Source organism: Trichogramma pretiosum, unplaced genomic scaffold (assembly GCF_000599845.2).
Source record: "Trichogramma pretiosum strain Unisexual culture from Peru unplaced genomic scaffold, Tpre_2.0 scaffold32, whole genome shotgun sequence".
In the NCBI taxonomy this organism is placed as follows: Eukaryota; Metazoa; Arthropoda; class Insecta; order Hymenoptera; family Trichogrammatidae; genus Trichogramma; species Trichogramma pretiosum.
Window position 1 is genome coordinate 891,438 of NW_019641641.1, and position 22,063 is coordinate 913,500.

The 22,063-nt window shown below is 29.2% G+C and overlaps 1 protein-coding gene across 10 annotated transcripts; it reads right to left on the reverse strand.

Moving 5' to 3' along the window:
* Positions 1-22,063, reverse strand: LOC106652593 (gamma-aminobutyric acid receptor subunit beta). 10 transcript variants are annotated; one of them, XM_014371638.2, is made up of 12 exons: positions 21,744-22,063; positions 21,102-21,455; positions 18,547-18,644; positions 14,629-14,696; positions 5,649-5,875; positions 5,332-5,414; positions 4,967-5,104; positions 4,510-4,794; positions 4,270-4,418; positions 2,667-2,829; positions 2,368-2,430; positions 1-899 (listed from the first exon to the last, which is right to left on the reverse strand). In XM_014371638.2, exons 2-12 carry the CDS (start codon positions 21,245-21,247, stop codon positions 754-756), a joined length of 1,566 nt encoding a protein of 521 aa, XP_014227124.1. In that variant the 5' UTR covers positions 21,248-21,455; positions 21,744-22,063; the 3' UTR covers positions 1-753. The 10 variants fall into 10 exon arrangements, with proteins under 10 accessions (XP_014227124.1, XP_014227123.1, XP_023315485.1 ...); XM_014371637.2 differs by having other exon boundaries at positions 21,102-21,474; XM_023459717.1 differs by lacking the exon at positions 14,629-14,696 and adding an exon at positions 10,363-10,430 and having other exon boundaries at positions 2,667-2,808; positions 21,102-22,063.

Genomic DNA, 22,063 nt, shown 5'->3' on the forward strand with positions numbered 1-22,063 from the left:
ATTTTAATATGATTATTTTATTTCGTACCGAAAGGCGAATTTTTTTCATATTTCGTTTAAGTTGAAAATTATAAGTAGTAACTTTCCGTCATTGTTGTATCTCCCTAAAAATAAATTATTTTTAATTCAGCGAAATTGACGTTTTACATCGTATTTGCTAAGTTTTTGAACATTTTTTATATAACTACCATTTCATGGGTATGGGTTTTATCTGGATTATGTTTGAATGTGTGGCTTGTGAATAATTTAATTAATTTTTTTATATTTTATCTAATAAACGCATTTTGGTTATCGATTATTTGCTTGATTTCATGATCACGCTTGTTGTAGACACTAATGTATACTACAATTTCTGTGATCTCCTTTCCTTGGCGACCTTAATGATTTAGAATAACATTTGAGTCTTCATGCATTTGTATGCTCTTTATACATACTGTTTCAGCATATATGCACCTGTAGCATATATTCAGTCTTTGATACGTGCACAGGAAACTTTTATTTTTAACACTATTTTATAATTTTGTTTCGTGTTCGGAACTAGAGTAGAGAATTTTTCTTGAAAGGTTATGTACTCTTAATCGAACGCTGTTCTTCCAAATGTAAATCATGCTTTTATATACCTCTGAGGCATCGAGATTTTGTTTTTGTTAAGGAAGTTATAGTCTTGCACAAATTATTCCACGCAAAAATAGTTTTCTTATTTTAGTCAAGTGCGAATGTTTATCCAAAGAAGATTTAATAGACATTGTTTCTTTACTTGGCTTCTTCAAGGAGAACAAGATCATCGGCAACAACGTCACTTATGTGCAAATAAATTATCCAGTACATCAAATTAAAACATACGAAACAGACTGGAAATACAATACGTGAATACTTGTCGATGTCTGATGGCGTTATTCCTGTAAAAAAAATTTTTATTAAAGAACTTCGATTTGAGTCTTAAAATAAATTTTATTGATAATTCAAAATTTTCATTTTCAAAAACAATTTGTAGATTATGAATGAACGAGTGATCAGGAGCTACCAATAATTTTCATGGTCCTTTCAGTGGGCCATTGATTTTGAAAGAAAAGAGAAATTTATTAATAAATTAAAAAAATGTTGCACTTGTACAAGGGTCATAAACAAAAATTTTACAACAGAAAAATAAACTTGACTGGAAACTTGGTGGGGTTTGTCTTTGGTCTCCAATGCTAAAAGTGGTGGGAATGATGAAAGTCTTGGTAAAAAACGTCAAGCAGTTAGTATTAACAGCTACTGCCTGTGAAAACTTCAGGGAACGTCAACATGCTTGAGTCAATTGAGCACTCGGCCTTAGCAAGCGAAGCTGATCTGACCAGAAAAATGTGAAACCAATAAAAATTTGAAGAGGTGAATGGCCAATATCACAATTGAAAGAATCATAGAAATCCATTTAGTAAGATCGGATCTCTTGAAAGTAGATCAGACCGAAGGGCCAAACACAAAATTCGGCTTAGTTCACAATGGACGAGAACTGGCGGAAAATAGAAAGTTCACTGCTTCTGGCCCACTAGAAGGCCTACGACGCATACCGAAAAGAAGTGATAGCGTTGAGAATGTTAGAAAATTTCATTTTAGAAAACAGCAAGAAAGGGCTGAAAATAGTAGGAGATTGAACCTTGAAAGTGGCAGAGTACAAAAGAAAACAGGAAGCTTCAATACCTTCCCTCGTGCAAAGGAGAGAAGAGCGATAATCGCAGAGATAACTTGCCAAAACAAGACAAGTAGAGAATTTCAAATAAAAGTCCTTCGAGATTGCGAGACAGCGATGACGGAGGTAGAATTCACAGAAGCCCTGCTACGCAAACTCGTACAATAGCCGTGCATGTAGATGCGCAAACTGTGGCATGATGAACACGGTAATGTGAATATAATTAACTGCAGGTCTATACGAATGAGACGCATAAGAAAAATATTCGCGAGAATATGTTTTTTTACTGGATAAGCAACCTGTAATGAAGACACTTTTCAATTACATCATATTTGTTTTTGGACGTTTTTAAATAACTTATATTTTAATATAAAACTAACACACGCATGAACCTTTTTTTGAAATTCAATCAAAGAAAATCATTATTCAGTAAAGATAACGATCAGATTCTATTATATTAATCCAAGTCGATTTTAAATGTCAGACTCTGAGTTACTTTTACGGCTTTCAACGATTACTTGTGTACCGTTTGTGAACGAAATGTTCTATAAAGTTTTTGGACACGCGGGAGCGCCGGTCGCGCTCCTCGATTGAAATGAGATAAAATGAACGATGTAAATTTGATCATTTGTTATAAGAAAATATCAATTTTCAACTATAAAAATATATCTAAAAATATGATATGAATACTTTACCTAATATTGTGTGCTTGGGTAACTTTGGCAATGATTGAAGAGCAGCATGGGCATCATCTTGAGCTAAAAATACAAGTGTTTGAAATAATCACCTTTAAATTGTGAACCATTAAACGTAATATTATGAAATGGATCGCTCAAAACGTTGCTAAACACGTTTGGTCCTTAATATTCCTGCTTTATCAATTGTAACCATGAAAATACAATGTTTTACTCTCAATTATGATTTTTGTTTTTTTAAATTATTCCATATTTATGTTTAAAATAAATGAACAGTTTCCCTTATATGCCAAACTCACCATATAGCTTGCTGATGTCTTTGCTAGGATGAATATGATGTTGGGGTGGTGGAGGAGCTTCTTCGTCGGCTCGTCCATTAATTGTATTTTCAAGTGTGCCACCTTTGCTGTGAGCCTTGTGATCCCGGACCGTAAAACGCACCTCCTGGACAACACGGGGCCACTTACAAGAGACACGGCAGTTAGCGTAGGGTTTAACCGACATGCGTCGGTTTACCCTTACTTTTATTGACAAGATGTGCACAACATATATTGAATAAAGATAGAGAGAGAAAGAGAGTGACATTGACATTTTTTAATTTGACTTTTAATTAAATGGAAGTAACACTTCTTGGAGTTATAATTCAATTATGAAATTTAATGATTTTTAAAATAATTTCATAACTAAATAGAAAAACCACAATCTGCACTTCCACTGAATGAAGACTGTTTAGAAGCATTTGTTTTCAGAAAATATAAAAATTTCCAAATTTTTTCATTCTACCATATTTTTAAGAGAATTTGAACAGTTATTTAACCGTGTTATTCAGGGTAAAAATTCAAAGAAATTTATCCACATCTTTTCGATATTTTAAGCACGAAGTTTTAAGTTCTATTCAAGAAAAAAATTGTATGTAAGTTTCCAGAAATTTCATGCAAATTATAACACGTGCCATTGTAGCGGTTGGAGCAAGAGAGACAGAGCGTTTGTCTTTGCAGTGATTCAGAGTAAGCATGGGCGAAATGCAGTACGCGCGTGTCTAACGGAGCAATTGAAGCGCGTCGAAATACGTGCCAAACTTCAGCCAATGCAGCAATGCTAGATCTTGTATTTTTTTATAATATATGTGGCACTACTTCTATCAATTTCACTATTTCGTTTTTTATGAGTTTTCTATCTACCAAGCATATTTCTATTCAGATGATTTCGCTGAATGACAAGAAAGTTGTGAAAATGAAGGTGGAATAGAATTTCTTGTACCTTTGACACTTTTTTTGAATTTAAAAGCGCAAAGTAAAAATATAATAATTCTCGCGAAAATATTACTAAACAATATTCCACACGTAATAGAAACGAATAGCGCGATATTTAAAAAGTTTTTTTGAACTCAACAAATATTTTAAACTTGGTTGTGCATAATGCTGAAATTAGTATTGACAACAATTTATAAATATATATATTTTTCAATTATTCATACGATTAAAAAATTATTATTGTTCAATAAATTAGGGATTGCGAAATTTGGATTATAAAGATGATTCGTGTAGTAATTATTATCAATTTCTGCAAGAAAAACATTTCTAGTTACTTCCACGTTAAAATGATAGAATACTTGATGATTTAAGAATTTACTCTGTAACGCCAAGCATCATAAAGCAGAGCGTTTTTGCAGATCAAGAAAAAAAATGCTTCCTTGAATTTAATCGTACCTCAAAATCAATTAATCTTCCATGTAATACACATTTATGCTCATTAATTATGTTACTTGAAATGAGCATTATCTATAAATTGTGTAATAAATAATTTCAATAGAAGATGAATTCATATTGAAGTATTAAAAATGCGAGGCAGAAACTCTAAAGCCGAGCAAACTAAGTAAACTAGAGTTATAATTTCACTCACGGTCTGCTTCGGAATCAGATCACCGTGATCACCCGGTGGTCCAGGTGGACCAGGTGTCTCCCGAGCTGCTTTCATACTTTCTGCTATTTTAGCAAAACGATTTTTTCTCATTTGAATTCTTTTCGCCATATATCCGACCGTTGCGTATTCTGTAAAATAACAGTTATAATTTATAGGTCATAATTTTTCATAATTGTGCAAAAGGTAGTTGGAATTGCTGACGTCATTGTCGTTACTGACCGAGCAACGATGCGAAGACCATCACGAAACAGGTGCCAAGGTAAACGTCAATAGATTTAACGTAGGAGATCTTTGGTAGCGCCGCATTTGTTGAGGACATGAGTGTCGTCATGGTAAGCACAGTGGTTACTCCGAGGGCGACCCGAGCGGGGGTTGCATTTCGGTTTAACCAAAAGCTCACCCACGATATGATGACGATCAGTCCTGACGGTATGTAAATTTGGATGAGATAGTATCCCATCGACCTAACGAACTGGATTTCACACGCCAAACGTGAATAATTACCTACAAAAGAATATGTTAAACCGAATTTAAATCCTATCAAGTTTTAAAAAAAGATTTCATCATAGATTTTTTTTGATGCATGGTCTTGATTATTTATCAAATGATTACAGTTTAGACGATTAATTACTCATATTTATATTTTATTCTCATTAGGATAAAAGTGTTATATTACCAGTAGTAAGGCTAATTTCCATAGCTCGTTGTCTATGACCAAGAACTTTAAATTGAGGGAGACTGACGTCGTTACTGACGCCAACGCTAGATAACCCTTCGTTCCATTTGTAGCGAATATCCCTCATTGTATAGCCGACTGGAAATTCAGAAATTGTTCAATATAAGATACTGTAAATTAAACGAACTCTCAAGCATGCTGCAGTTATAATAAATCATGAACATTTGAAAATGGATACAAAAAATTGACAAATTGAGATCCCAGTACTTATTCGCTTTAAAACTAGTGGAACGCCCTTCGATAAATTAAAAGCTACTTCAACTTTCAAATGTTGTGATTTTAATTTTATAAAAATGAATACTCACAACTCTCGATTTCTATGTTACATAACTGTCGATCCATTGGGAAGTATTGTAGATTCATGGGGCACGAAGCTGTGATTGTTAGTCTGTTGATAAATTACACTATTTAATTCTAGTATGTGTACGTTTTAGATCAACAATAATAACGTAAAATTTTTTAATAAATAATATCAAAAAAGGCTTTCATTCATCAAAATGATGTAATGATAATAATCTAATATATAATTTGTTTTCTCCCTTGAAAAATATCTTAAAATTTTTTTTTCAAATAGGATTTTTACTATATTTTGAAACGGAAGACAAAATCATTCGCGACTTACCGTATGCTTCGTGTAATGCTACCACTGTGATGTATACGAATGAACTCATTGCTGGTGGTGGCAACGTGGAAGTATGACTGCTTTTCATTGACGAAAAATGTGTCTGGTACCCAAATATTTTTGATAAATTCTGATCCAACCTTTAAAATCTCAACTCCTGGTCGCTTTTTAAAGGATAACCGCGGATCCGTCCAAAATTGACGAAAGTAAAAATCCAAGGTAAAATCCTAATTGGCAGCAGATTGATTGATGAAAAAAGAAATAAATGTTAGGAAAAATTTGATTTTAATGTGCATTTTTCCAAACTTACGTTATGCTTATTTTAATATTAATAAATAGAGAATACTTTCATTAAATTATTACTCATATATAGTATTCACATTACTAAATTTCTTAAAAATTACTACAAAAGTACATAACGTAAATTTGAAGAATGGATTATTTCTATAAAACATCAAACATTTATTATTAAAAGCATTAACGAATTTATTGTCAACTCATTTGTTCAATTTATTATTTTGTGAAACTGACACAATAAATCAATGATGCTACGATAAATTTTACTTTTAATCGAGCTTCACATTTATTTATTTCGTAAATTTATTTTACAGCATCGTTAATTTATTTAATTTCACTTTAATGCTATGATATAAGGAATTGTTATAAAAATTCTTTGAAATGATACTTCTTGTTGTTTGCTTTTGAAGTATTAGTATTTTCTCTTTCCCAGGAGAGTTTATTTTCCAACGTATACAGATGTAAAATTAAACGTAAATAAAAATATATACGCCTTAGAAATGATATTACGTGCATTTTTACAAGAGCCAATGTGATAAATACTTCCAAATAGCTCGTAAAAACAAAGTCGAGACACTCAATTGGAAAATTGAGTGGAAGCGAATTTCGATCAAGAAAAACATTTAATTATTTTTCTAAATCACTTCTGTCTGTGTGATTGATAGTTCAAAATGCACCGGATTCGGATGTAGATTATTTAACTTAAAACGATCGGGATCAGTTGCACAAACCGCAGGTGATTGCTCGAATTTCGAACATTTATCCTATTTGCTAACAATGAATTTTATGGTATAACAGCATCTAAAATAGCACTGAATTTGCTTTTCATATAACTGTAGTGGTGTATGATCGTAGGGAAACTTGAATCTTTATTAGAAATTTTTTTTTCCTTGCTTTATTTTAAAATGTGCCAATCAATTATTTTTAAAAAAGAACGTAAAGTCTAGTATTGTACTGAAAAAATGTGTCTGCTATTCTAATATTATTTTTTTAATATTTCTATTTGTCTGTATCAAGAAAACGTTGTTCCTCTAATATTTTGCGAATCAAATTTTTCAGTTGTTTGAATGCGGAATGGCTTCGTTAGTCATCTACTACATTACAAATAGAAATGATATTTTGAATAAACCATCATTTATGGTGTTAGTATGTAGAATTTCCTTTTTCGTATCAAATTGTACTCATCATTTACTATCTTGCATTTATTAATTTTATTTATTTACTTATTGACCATATATTTTTATTTTAATCAAGAGCACGCAAATGATAAAAAAAAACAAATCATAAATAATTCGAATTTTTTTATCGAAAATCGAAAATTCGCATTTTAATCAACAAATGATGAGACTGAATCAAGTACTGAGGCAGTGAAAAATGAACACACCGAGCGCATTCTTGATGCTACCTTTTTTCTTTCAACAGACAGTATGGTAAAGCTATTGCTTTAATAATTCAGAGTGCTAGGAAGAAAGAGTGAATCATTTTGATGGTGTGTCTTAAAACGAAAGAGTCGTTTTGTTCGTTTGGCACTGCTCCAATGCGCAGTGCGGCTTTTACTGCTTAGAAGAAAACTGATGTATGTACTCTAGAGTTTACTCTTGGTATTTAAAATTTTTTGATACTTTACAAGAATATATTTATGCACAAAGATCATAGAAAATGTAGGTACTCTACATTAATTATGTACTACGCAAAGTAGTACAGTGTTGGGCATCTAAAGGTCAAGAACCAGTTTTTACTTCCCAGCTCATTTTCAAAATTTTGACAAAAATGAATTTTCAACATTTTTTTAAGCTGCTTGAGGTTTGTTCAAAAATGTTTAAGTAGATTTATTAGATAAAATTTAAAATAGTAAACTGCGCTCCCGTTAGCTTTCGTTAAGTATTTTTTGCAGGAATATGAAGGTTTAATCACAAAACCTAAACCTTGAATCTTATTATTTCCTAAAATATCGTGTACTTGTAAATTTGAAGTTCAAATATTTTTTAGAAAAAGTGTACCAAGTTCATGAATTTGAGCATAAATATGAACTGCGAGAAAGTAGAAAAAAGAAAAGATGTTTTCACTATCTAATACAAACAAATTTCACGCAAAAAACCAAATCTCAGCAATAAGCAATCACCATTTTTGGAAATGAGTTGCAAAGGCGAGAAAAAATCGGAACAGCAACAAAAACATTGTAATCTTGCATAATTTTTTAGTGATAATTTAATTCTTGAACCTGAAACATTCGTGGTTTCTATTACAAAATTAGAATGCAAAATCATTCGATACATAATTAATGGGGGGTATCAAATTGGAATTATCACCCGTTAATTATCAGTAATTTAGTCATTTTGTTGATTCTGAAATGTTAGAGTTTTCACATTTTTTTGGAAAGTTATTAATAAAACCAAAAATTCACGATTAACTGAACACCGTATTTACTCGTAATGTAAGATTAAAAATTCATTTACTATATCGAATAATTCTGAAAGTGTTAGCTATAATTCTTAGATTTCACACTTGCTATTAAGATATCTGAAATATGTTATAATATACGAATTTATTGAGATAGAAAATTTTATTGTGTAGTATAGAAAAATATGTTAAAGTTGGCATAGAAAATGATCGATAGGTCGAATTGAAACTAAGGTAAGCGGAAAAAATTATTCTACGTGTTTAACGCTTATAAAGTTAATAAGTTACGGAGTTATTATCATCATCATCATTATTATTAATATTATTATTATTATCATTATTATTGTTATCACTATTATCATCATAATATTATAAATACTATTATTTTGTTTACGAAGGTAATCCTTTGAGCTTTTATGATTACATTCAGTTGCAGTGAAAATGTTAGTCATAAAAAACTTTGATGTTAGTTGTACATGAATGGATTATATTTAAAAAAGTTCGCTGTTATAAAAATCATAAATATTAAAAATACTATTAGAAATTCCTTAAAAAATTATAAATTTTATTTTACATGTTTTTGTATTTTACAGTATTACATAAATGTCCTGCTGAAGGGTTTATACATTTAACCTGCTTATATAAATGTAAGAAATGCATCGATTAAAATATATGAAATTTAAGTATAATTTGAGTCACGTTCTAGGTGACAGTGTCGATTTGATTCGGTTCCCGCACAGGGCTCAACACCTGGGGTTCAGACTTGCATATTCAGCCTTTACATTTTTTTTATACCTTTCAAAATTTTCATACAATTGAAAGAATACGTTGACTGATTGTATTTACGTAGAAAACCGTCAAAAATGATTATGAAAAATTAAAGCTACACTTTTAGTAATACTGATGAATAACCTGAAAACTGAATCTTATATTTGTACGAGTGAAATTACTTTTCTGCATCTTATTATCTGCACCTTTGTACATGATACATGAGTTTTTAGTACTTTAAACTGTACTTAATATCAACTTGAACATGAGAAATGTTGTATAATTCTACATTTTTTGTACAAAAAAAAATGTATAAGAAAAAATGACACATCGGTCACATGATTGGTGATATCAAGTCTCATTAAAATATTTTGATTTGCACTCACCAAAGTCTTTTTTCTTTCTTTGCAATACAAGTGAGTGATTTTTTCTGAAATGTATCACGCTGCTATAAAATAAAATTGTATTACATCTAAAAGTTCGATTTACTAAGTTTATATGAAAGTTCTAATCTAGATGAACTTTAATGCCGATCTTAAGTTAAGGCCCGAAGCGTGCACTCTTTATCCATGGAAAAAAGTTAAATTAGAGAAATCAAAAAATGATCATTATCGAACTATGATGGCTGTTTATTAAACGAGATTATTTACGTTATTTGTGAATTCTCAATAATGTCTTTTCTAAAATTGTACAGGAAGTATTATAAATTTAAATCGTATCGAAAAAGTATTATACTTTATTCAAATAATTATTCAAATTTATTAATCGTGTAGTATGTTTTCATTTGTGAAATTATTTAAGCCAAGTCATAACGTGTCATATATTTGTCATGATATATTACATTGATATGCTGGTATAATTTTGAAAATACAAAATTACTGCTAGTACATAATAATTGCCATGATATAATAGAAAGTAGTAATTTTCGATTTAAAAAAAAACATCAATACACATTGATTTATATTTTTGAAGTACAGCAATAAAATTAATGTACAAAAGCTGATAGAGCATGTTTCATGAATGCTTTACGTATCAAAGTATCATGTGAGATGTAACATTAAAACGAGAAAAATCAGTCAAACCCCGGAGAAAAAAAGTATTGCTTCATAGGCGATTAAAAAATTATTTCATAAAAAATAGAATGCATAGTAGAAATGAAACAATCATAGGTTAACAAACACACACAATAGGTAACGCACGGACGAGCGAAATATTGTAATGAGCGTTTTGAAGTTAGGATACACTGTACCATTAGCACTTCAGATACGGAACTGATGCTGAGAACATACATGGTGACCCCGACCTCAACTGGTGGACCTGTAATCAGTCGAAAATACCATACTTCTTCATGTCGAGCCTTTAATCCATCAAGTTGTACCAAACGTGTATGAACGGAGTGTAGATTTTTATATTTATTCGATAGTCCACAAGAAACATTCATCAAAGCATTTGCCGTATAATATACACACACCTACTCGCACACCTAAATTCTTCCAAGCAGTACCGCGTTAACTTAAAGTTTCCAGATTCTTCATAATAACTTAAAGATTCAAGTTTTTTTTAATTTATCATGAAAATGATCATAAAAATTTTTAAATGAAAGATTTACGATTGTTAAAAACATGTTTTTAAACATACTTATTTGATCTAAAATGGATCACTTTATTTAATTTCTTTACAATCTATGATAACTATAAAAAATAGAGAAAAAAATAAATTATAGATTAAATATAGTAAAAATTGTTGATTTTATAAATGTAGAAAAAACCGTCATACTCGAAGGATAGTTTCACTTGACTTGAAGCAAAAATTGTTTCAAATTATAATTACTCGTTATTAATAAATAACCATCTTAGGTATCAGGATTAAAAACTTGAAACATGAACAGGAACTGGTCAAATTAAAGAGAAAAATAAATATTCATAGTAAAACCCAACTGTCAGGTATTGATGTGCAGCCCTGCAAGTTCATTGTGCTTGCCAATAAAGGCGCACTGGAGTACGCCTCGATCCAATTAAAATAGCCTCTTATGGAATTTAAAACATTCTTGTTATTTTTGTTATTAAAACATCGACTGCCATAATGAGGGTTTAAATTTAGCAAAAGAAATTTTTTCAAAAATTCGTGTGGTATGAAGGTATCAATGACTATTTTAAAAATAAAATTTAAATTGTCTTCATTCTGATGAGAACGGGGGCAGATAATATTTATTTTTGTGTGTGATAATTTTGCCGAGAACATAATTTCTTAAATAACATTTTCTAACATAAGAAAATTTCTTTATAATTGTAAACATGATGTTGGATATTATAGTCCTGTACGCTATAATTTATTATAGTTGCTATTTATAAGGATATGTGCATGAAGACGTTCGCAATCTGTATCACCCTGCGCACGGAACCAAATCAACGTAACTCTGACAACCTTCATTGTATTTTGCACCATTTCAAAGCAGGTGCCTTTGGAGATTTTTAATCAATTAATCATTTTATTTTCGCACTTTACAATGAAATCATTCATTGTTTTGCATTTATTATATATAGAAGAAGCAATTCATCTCAAATTTCAAATAAATTCGAGAATCGAAAAAATTTTCTTAGATTTATATTTTGCTTGAAAAATATTACATAATCTTGATTGTCTGACGGTAAAACACAGGAATTCAATGTATTTCAAATGAAAGGGTATTTAAAATTACTTCATTTTTTGACGTGTTGGGTTTTTTATTATTCTACAAATTTTTACAACATCATGAGAATTCAGTGTTCAAGTAAAAATTTGGTCAATCTTTTTTCTTAGAAAGTTTAAAATGCAATTTATAATTATTAATTAAAATGTAATTCATAAAAATCAAAACAAAATTAATCTTTCATAGTTAATTTTCATTTAATTGTATCACTTATTTTTAGTATAATTATTTAAAAATCCTTTACAAAACAAAATATTTCAAAAATGTATTGAATATCGATTTAAACCTGATAACTGTACTGAAATTCGTATTATATACGTGTCTCAAAAATACTTAAACTCTATTAATTATGAATGAATTGATTTATTTTTATCAAATATTTTCAATTGAATTGAGAGCAAAATATTTTATATAAATTTATGTGATATCATTATTTTCAGAAGTGACTATAGCAATTATTTAAAAGATTTGTGTAATAATAGTGAAATCATTCTAAAATCCTAATCCAAATAAAATGAATGTTCAGAAAAAAACGTTTCCTCTCTGTAAAAATTGATACAATTTAGAAGACTGACATAATCAAAATATGAAAACGGTGGATAGATAGTTTAGAGAATGCATTTAAAACAATTTTTTTATGTATGGTTTTAAAATCTCTTTTATAAAAATGTTTGTTTATTCAGAAATCACTACTATAAGCTTAACCTCATCATTAAATTTTAAATAAAGAATACAACGTCATCGACGACGACTAAAATATAGTTAGGGAAAATTTTATTTTGGGTATATTTTTGATTTCAAGTTGAAGGTATGAATTAATGATTCTATTCAAAAAGTATATCTAAAATGTACTAATATTAGTTTTGCATGCAGTGGCGATATAAAATTAGCCCTAAAACGTCTAAATTAATAAAATTATTTATCTTAGATATAAATTATTGTCTTATTTAATTAAATAATGTGATGATCACCGAGATAACGAAACCAAGAGAAATATTTTTCATATTACTGTGTGAAAAGGGTAATTAAAAATGCATGTAAATTAATTTCATATCATGCATTTTTTAATCATTAATTTCCCTGTGAATTCTTGTTTCTGAGAACGCTCTACAATAAAAGCTAATTTTTCGTTATTCTTTCAACTTTTCCCCAAGAGTCTTCTAAGATATTTATAATTTAAAAACATTAACTGTGACCTACTGTGCATCCTTAAGGACATGACCTAGAGTCTCAAATTTTAGTTGACTATCTAGTTTACATTCATTTTTCGAGTTACATCACGGGAGGTGTGATAAATTTCTGAAAATCTAAATACCCTGAATTTTTAAGATTCTCTAAATACTGAACTAATTAAGATACTCCGAATATCATGAAAAATTGAATAATACGTTGAGGATCTTCAAATATAGAAGACGGAGAACATTTTTCGAATTTATTTCAGTGCCGTATGAGTTGACGGTTACGTTTTATAAAATTTATGAGTAGTACTTAGAAAAAAGTACGCATATGACATAATGTAGAAACTGCATTTTTAAGAGTCATAAAGACCCATCCCGATTATTATGATTGTAAATCTTTTTCTACACTTGTAATAAGTCATACTTGAGTAAGTGAAAGTGTTGGGTACATTTGACTTTAACTTAACTATATAATGTGAACAGATGCATGCAGAAAATTCTGATTTTCTTATTATGTAAAAAAAACAAATATGTGATAATATAAACTTTTGAACTGGTAGAAGCTCAAACAATTAATTAAAATTCATTATTTTCACATTATTTATATACAAATTCAAAATTTCTTTAATATACTAATATTTGAAGAAAAAGTAAGATTTCTACTAGTTTCTAATTGTTCGAGTAAATGGTTGCATTGATAGCAATTGGTGGATTATAATGACAACCCTCACACAATCGATCCAAGGAAATGCCAAATCTAGTATTAAACTACATAAATTTAAAAAAAAATAATTGCATTAACTTCATTATTTTTTTAAAAATTGCAAAGAAAAATTAAAGTTACGGCAAAAGTATAGCTTTTTCAATAGAAATTTAATGAATATAAATCATGTAATAATTATATGCGTATCAAAAAAATATTAATACACACACCTCATGCATTACCGGTTTAGTTGAAAACACGGTTTTTTTAATATTGAAAAAATTAATTTATAAATGAACTCGAGGTGCATCGATGCTTTTTTCATGGGATAGTCAATAAGAAAATTTGTTCGAGGTTTGAAGGTATAAATTTAGATTGCTTTCTATAAATAAATATCAGCTTTTACGTCAATAATTTGACCATTCTTCCGTGATAAGAAGAGATAAATTTAAAAAATTCGAATAATATGCCATACAAATTTTTTATTAAGACAAGGGGTTACTGCAAAATAATACCATTTTTTAATAATATTAATTATAAATAATAAATGCAATTATTTTTTCGGAATTGTATTATTTATTTGAAACATTTAAAAATGCATGCAAATAAAAGTAAGTCAAATTTTTTCATTCTTTGCATTCATTTTGAACGTTATAATTTTTCATTCATAATATATTTCATTTATATTATGATCATCATATCATCATATTCTTTAAAAACTGCAAAGTTTACAATAAGATTTGGCATTTTCTTGCAAAGTTAACAATCTTCTCTAATAGATGTTTTTTTTATTATTTAATATTTTTTGATAATTAGAATTTTTCATCATATCATTACTACAATGAATCCTTGCATCTTTTATGATTATTTAAAATTTTTATTATTTGCTTTGAAATTTATCGTCTAACTAAAATAAATAACTTCAAAAGGCCTTAATTATAGTACCATTTTGACTTCTGAAAGCGAGCTGATACTCAAGACGTACATGGTGACACCAACTTCAACAGGAGGACCTGAAATGTAAGTTTAAGTTCACAGAAGCGGCCTTAATGGCCGTTTTGTTATGCAAATTTCAACTTTTCTGACAGTGAATTCGATGATGAAACTAATGATGGTTATTTCACTATTTGATGTAAAAAAGCTATTCGAAGCTTCATTTATTTTTGCGTCAAGACAGTATTTATATTTGTACCTTCCGCCTCAAAGCCATGCCATTTTCCATAAATTAGTATAGAAAAAAAATTAATACGCCTTGTTTATTTTTTTAATTGTAAACATACGTTTTTAAATTTATCCGTATATTGCGAAAAAATTACCCTCAAAGCATTTTCCAAAACGATAATTTTTTTTAGCTTTGTTTAACTACTTTTACTCTTGATAAAATTATTAAAAACCTCGTGTTATTTTTTAATTTACTAAAATATTTTTAATGCATCGATTGGTTTTCAATAAAGCTCATTCAGTTTTTATTTTCTATCTAGAGTCATTTTGGTAGTCATATTCGTTCAATCGAAATTCAATTCTATAAGTCAACAATTGCCGAGTTCTAGTTTCAATTGTATGATTTGAAAGAAGTTTATACTGTACGAGTTGTCGCAGAGATAAAATGACTTTTCAAATAAATAGATCGAAATAATTGACACATTTTTCCATTTATTAGCTATAATTTTGTCAAATTAATTTAAGTTTCTATATTTATATGTTCAAAGCAGTAGCTACCAGACGATTTTTCAAATAATATGTAATCTAGTTCGCTTTACAAGCACCATTTATTTTATAATTATATAATTTCTTTAAACCAATGTAAACTTATTTATTATAATTAAAAAAATATATTTTTGCTATTTCCAAGAGTTTTCAGGTAGCACATGCGTGTAGCAATATCACAAAGCAACTTTACAGATGTATACAGGAACCGGTGCTGAGGATGGTTTCCCTAGCAACGGGTACGTTCCCAGCATCGATCCGCAAGAATAAGTTTGTATGCAGGGTCTTTAGTAAAAGCGGACGAACCCCACCCAGGCAATGGAAAACCAACAACTGCGTATGTCGATTATGTACTAAACATCGATATAAAAGGATTATACACTAATGAGCGGCTTAATTTTGAAAAAAAATTATGGCAATTTAATGTTTTTTATGCAAATAAAAGTCAATAAAAAATTTAAAGCTTTGCGTAAACATGAACATAAAACTAATTTTTCATGTTACTTTAATTATATTTTTTAATAAAAAAAAAATGACCTAAACAATTATTGTCTATTAAATTGTCTGTAGAACTCTTATAACTTGGCATGGCTTTGTATTATAATATGCTGACTTAATATAAGTTTTAATTTTATCCAAAAATTTCATTTATATCTTACGATCGTAGATTATAGTTATTAGACCTTTTGGAGTAATAGATATTCTTCTCAACATAAATTAACTACTTTCTCATTATTGTAAAAATGCTGTTGTCTTGTTTATTTTGCAAAAAATGGTTTTAAGAACGGAAGGTACAGGTTGTGTATACAAAATGCAATGATGATGGTTACAAATACATATTTCAAATCACTTTTAGCTTCGCTTCAATATGAATTGCAAGAAACAAAAATATTCTACATGATTTGCATTCTATACTTATTAAAATATTGATAGATGTAAATAAATGTACTTGCTTGTCTTATGGAAGATAATGAAAATGATAATTTATTACCTGCTTTGCAATTCTAATGTTTAAAAACACAGTCTTACACTTCTGAAATTATTAGCATTATAATTTTGTGATTTTTTGACATGATATTTACACACTATATATACTGCGACTTTCAAACCAACCTATATGCCAAAGTCCAAATAACGAAAAAATAAAAATTGATTTGGTGCGCATACATGGTCATATGTAAATTGGTAACTCTCAGAGGAGTCGAAATTGCAAACGTATTTTCAGACTAACTGATGAGAAACAATTAATAACATGCTTCTCTTAATTTGGGCACATTTTTTAAACTCTCTAGAGTCACTTACACAGTTAGCTGAAATTGGCGAGTTTCTAGTTTTATTGTTATCGATATTATGCAAGTACTTGATAAAATTAAAAAAAAACTCCTATTACTAGCTATGGTTGAATACTTTTTTTAATATACATAAATAAGAGTAATTCTGTAGTTTTCTTTCGATTTAAAGTTGATCTAAGTCTGAACTAAAAACTATTTTGTCGAAATAATTTTTAATGAAAAATATTTATGATAATTTACTAGTGCAATTCTTTTTTTTTTGCCAAAAATTATTAAAAATAACATATTTAAGTATTTGCAAAAGTGACTTGAAAGAATTTAAAAAACCCCATCAAAAGATGGAAAGCATAGTCAGTTTTAGTAATTTTGTCAGTCTAAAATACATTTTTTTACACTTGGAAGTCTAAAAATTTCAATATATTTATGTGTATGAGTTTGTTAGTATGTACAATAGAGCATTTTATCGAGTTTTTAATGACTAAGTTATCATTTTTGTAATAAAATTTACAATCGATTTAAAAAAGAGAAATAAAATTTCATATTTTTTGATAAACATGAGTCAGCTACCGATAAAAATTATAAATTAAATAAAATTTTTATCAAAAATTATCCCGAGTTTTGATTATTTTATTAGGTAATACAACAATATTCAAATCTTATGTCATCTCACGATTTTTTAAGAAACGTTATCAATTCCTACACAACAGTGTTTGAAGTGGGGATATCATCGAATGGTGCTTATAGAGATTTCATAGAAATAACCGTTCAGCATGGCTGTTTTAGTACGAGCCATGTTTTGGCCCCAAAGATACGTCAATGAAATTGATTTAAATTTTTATAAATACGACCTTTATTATGTCCACTAGGATTTTGCAAAAGTTTCAAATTATTTCATACTGCGAAATGTCCAAAAAATAGTAAAAAATGGTTGAAACAATTGTATGAATTGATTGATAATATAAATATTTTTAATTCTAATTTATTATATCCATGATGTTGTGATGATTGTACCGTGTTCCTAAAATATGCCACGCCCTCAATTAATTTTTTTGTAAAAAGCACATACGCCTTATTTTTGGAACATGACTTATATTTTTATTATAATTAGTTTTCCTAAAAAATATTTATTCGTATACTGTTAAAACATCATCTTTTTATTGCAAATTGCTAAAATATTTTTTCCTTTCGTTTCTTAAACGATTTTCTTTTTTAAACCCAATGTCATAAGATCTTGTTTACATTTTGATCAGACATTATGTTTACAAGTATGCCTCATTTTAGGAATACGCCTTATATTCTTTTGAGACTCGAAAATTCGATCACGTCTTATTTTTAGCGTACGGCATATTTACGGTAGAACAGGGTATCACATTTTTTAGTTTTTTCAATCCAAAATCATTGCATCGAGAAAATTAATTTAATGGAATTGGATTTAAATTCTTAAAGAATTTACAGAAAAACATTTTAGTTAAATCTTTTTTATCACGCATTAAAAATATTTTACACTTCATTTCATAAACAACTTTTATATTCTAAGAGTAAATTTTGTCTACCTAGTAGGGCATAAGCCATCGAATATGGTTTCTAATTGAACAATTATTATGGTAAACTATAACATAAGTTTCGATTATTTTTATTTCTTTGTTGTTATAATCTTTAAATGAATTTTAAATTAAAATTATTTAACTCGATAAAATGCTACATACGGATACTCGAAGTGTAATTAGAACGAAGGACGGTCGATAAGCGTTCAATTACGTATAAATACTTAGAAATTAAAGTACAATACGTAATTTAAAAATGCGTATCATTTATTGATTTTACTTTTTTAAATCATTGAATAGTTAAAGGTTAGTGTACAAACCTCCATAGTTTGGCCTTATTCTTTTATCATAGCTGATTGAAAAAGAATCTAGAATTGCTGAGATGTTGACGTCACCTAGCATGCTTCCACCGCCAGCACTAAAACAAAATAAAATAATTTTAAACGTTCTACTTCACATCAAAATGCATACTGTATAATTTGGTATGATTTGCGAAGAGTTTGAAAAAAATCGTGTTTAGCTCATCAAAGTGACTTTAAATTCAATTTTAAAACTGAGAACTGATAAATTCCATATATTCTTATAAAACACGGATGAGAAACTAATCTAAATGCAGTATTCCAAAAAAATCATAATTTCACCTCAACTTTCAATGTTCGTTTTTGCGGTGTATAATTAGTTATGACTAATCGAAAATCATCTTTAGAATTCTGAAATAATTGATGTACTTTCATTGATTAATCCTAAATACTTTTTGCTCAATTTCTTATCACGTGAAAATAACGTAGTAAAAATAAATACTACTTTTATGAATAAAAAAACTATATTTGTGAGGGCTATTTGGAATTTCATTCAACTGAACGTTCATCACATAGTACTATATTATGTAACAGAAAATGACTCCTGGATGAGCCATCCTCCTCACGCACTAGCTGCATACGATATTTTTTAACATTCCGTGCGTAAAACATAGTTTTTGTGTCACTAAGAGGTTAGAAAAACTATGTCTTATCCATGGAGTGCTCAAATAGTATATGTAAATAGTAGCTTTAAAAGCGGGCCAGAAAATTATTATATTTTCTAACGGGTGCAGTTATATTTTTTTAGCAAAACGAGGGATTATATACATTATACAAGCCTTTTATTACGAGTTGATGATACCATTTTTTTACACGAAATCCTAAAATTAGTGACAAATTTGTGTATTTTAGGTGTAGTAAGAAGAAATTACTTCAATCAAATTTGTTTAAATTCAATTCTCTTTAGGATCCTTATTCTCGGGGCATTTTTTGCATCTAATTTATACGCATTTCAGATTCAAGCATTAGTTTTAAAAATCCGAAAGTCGTTTTAAAAAATTTCAGAAATTTATTATTCATTGTGATGAAGTGAATAAATTTGAAGCACGTTAAACTAATTAGAAATATCCCTTCTAAGTTACTCTATGTACGTAGTTTATGTAGTAGTTTACGAACAATACAATAACAAAGGTTACACTTCAGTGGCAATATTTTTTTGCAATAGAAAACTATTGCAAAAAAAATTAAATTCTTCAAATAAATGTATTTTTATATTGCCACTGGGGCATAGACTTAATTATTACAGAATTAATTCAATTTATTTAGGGTGAAATAAGTATTTTGAAAATACAGTCATTGCTCTTGTTTGCAATTACCTTTGCTCTTAATTAATTAAAATGTACTAAAACACAATATTTTGAAAGTGAATAACTTATAATGAATATTTATTTCAATAATGCAAACTGAAATGTTAATTTTATAATTTACTAGGAAACTATTTGCATGCGTACCTCGTGCAGAGAATTATTATTAGGGTGAAAGTAAATTCAGATGGTTGTTAGGTTAGAAAATTAAATGTTATTCCATGAAAGCTGCTTCAAGAGGGTTGAATTCGATTTATAAATTGCAGTGGCTCTTTTTTTATGGAAATAGTTCATGTGAGGAGTCAAAAAATAAGTATTTTTGTTACTTTCAAAACATTAATCATTCATAATATTTTTGGAATAACAACGACCTGTATTGAAAAATACAAGATGAAAAATTTTCTCATCTATTACGAAATTCAGTATTTATTATTATTAGCATTTTTTGAATGAAAAACTACTTTTTTTAAATAACATAATAGTATATATTTATTCTGGTCACTTGAAAACGCTGTATTTTTGTTGAAATTTGAATTACTGCGCATGCGTGAGACTGGGATATTATATTATTACTTTTTACCCTTGATGCTACATTTTCTAGAAAATTGCAGATGAACCAATTATTTTTTTCTAATTATGTAAAAGTTGTTTTTATACGTTTGTAAACAGTCTACTCAATTTCTATTCTTTCACTAATTCGGACTCGAAAGATACGAAAAATAGTGTATCTGGGACTAGGTGGCAGTAACATAAAGTAAATGATGAAGTACTTACGGCAAAAAATTGTTATTAATTTTTTTCATGGGAAAAAAATAAAAATTTGTTTAAGTAACACCTGACTAATAGGAAGATAAGCTTTAGGCGATCGTTATTATTGTTCTCGTGCACTTGGTATCTCTATGCAGTGATTGACCTACTTCTTGTCACCCCTTCTCATTCATGCGAAACCAATTCCACAGTAACGTACATTAACAGCACGGTCACCTTTTGGAAAACGCAATAACTGAAGCAAGATGAGGAAAAAAAATGCGCGAAATGATGAGAAAGGATTTTCGGACTTTTTAGCTTCAATAATGGCTGGGAAAGCCTTGATAACCACTAATAGGACGATCGCCATTGTACCGAGTCTTTTCATGGAGCATGTATATAAACGTTATAGATCCCGAAAAATGTATCAGAAAAGATTATTATAAACATAAAAGCTGTACTTACGCAGTTTGTGCAAAGGTTACGCGTTGTGGGATTAGGATGACAGCAGCTGCAATAAATGCGAGCCTTAATGGCCCAGACAGCGAAGGATATTTAATCATCTCACCAGAGGCTGCGACAAACAGTTCACAGTTCGTGCAATCTCCCATGAAGTTTTATTTTAATGACGTTAATTTAAGTTTCTGTTTTGTATTTTTGCACTTTGCCACTTGGCGAAGAGTGGGTTATTGGCCAGCCACTCTTTTTCATTAATCACTAACCATTTTTATTTTCCACTTTTCGTAATCAACCGCACATCTTATTTATACAATCCGAGCGATTTCTCGTTATCATGGGTCAATTCTACTTTTCTTGGCACTAAATGTAAATAAAAATTCTGTAAAAAATTGATATGCTTTCAATTATTCTTTCTCGTCAGTTAGTAGTGATTCTACGAGAATGTTAACCCTCGAAAAAATAGTGGCAATTTAATCTAGAACTCGGTCTGATTTATAAAGAAATTCAAGCTTGAATCAATTGATTTTTTTTTAAATTATCATGAACATACCAAAAAGCTATCGGATAAATTAAAAAAAAACTTTCAACCAGGACTAATATTATCAGTTATAGTGAAAATGTTAACAGGAAATCAATAATAGGACATACACTAGCCCCGACTAATTTTTACGAGGCCTCGGCTATCCGTTACGACTTTTCGTTCTTGCGCAACAATCGCATAGTAGCAGCATCTTCTTTCGGCTGGTCTCTGATTACCCGGTCACTTCTGGCAAATCTCTTCATAACACACTGTTAAAATCATTCCACACTTACAGTTACATAATGTTGATTAGTAATCACGTTTCCCTATCCTCACCCTTATTTAATAAAGATAAATGATGCGTTATCTAAGTGCAAAAAATGACGTATTGACCGAAAGTGTGTGAGAGTCAACGAGAAGTTTCTCACCAGACGGTCCCACCCGCGCA

Bases quoted from the DNA above. Each gene is read 5' to 3' on its own strand.
- LOC106652593 (XM_014371638.2), bottom strand. From the start codon at position 21,247: ATGGGAGATTGCACGAACTGTGAACTGTTTGTCGCAGCCTCTGGTGAG. The intron at 18,645-21,101 runs GTAAGTACAGCT...ATTTTGTTTTAG, and splicing joins GTAACCTTTGCACAAACTGC to TGCTGGCGGTGGAAGCATGC. The intron at 5,415-5,648 runs GTAAGTCGCGAA...ATTTATCAACAG, and splicing joins AGCATTACACGAAGCATACG to ACTAACAATCACAGCTTCGT.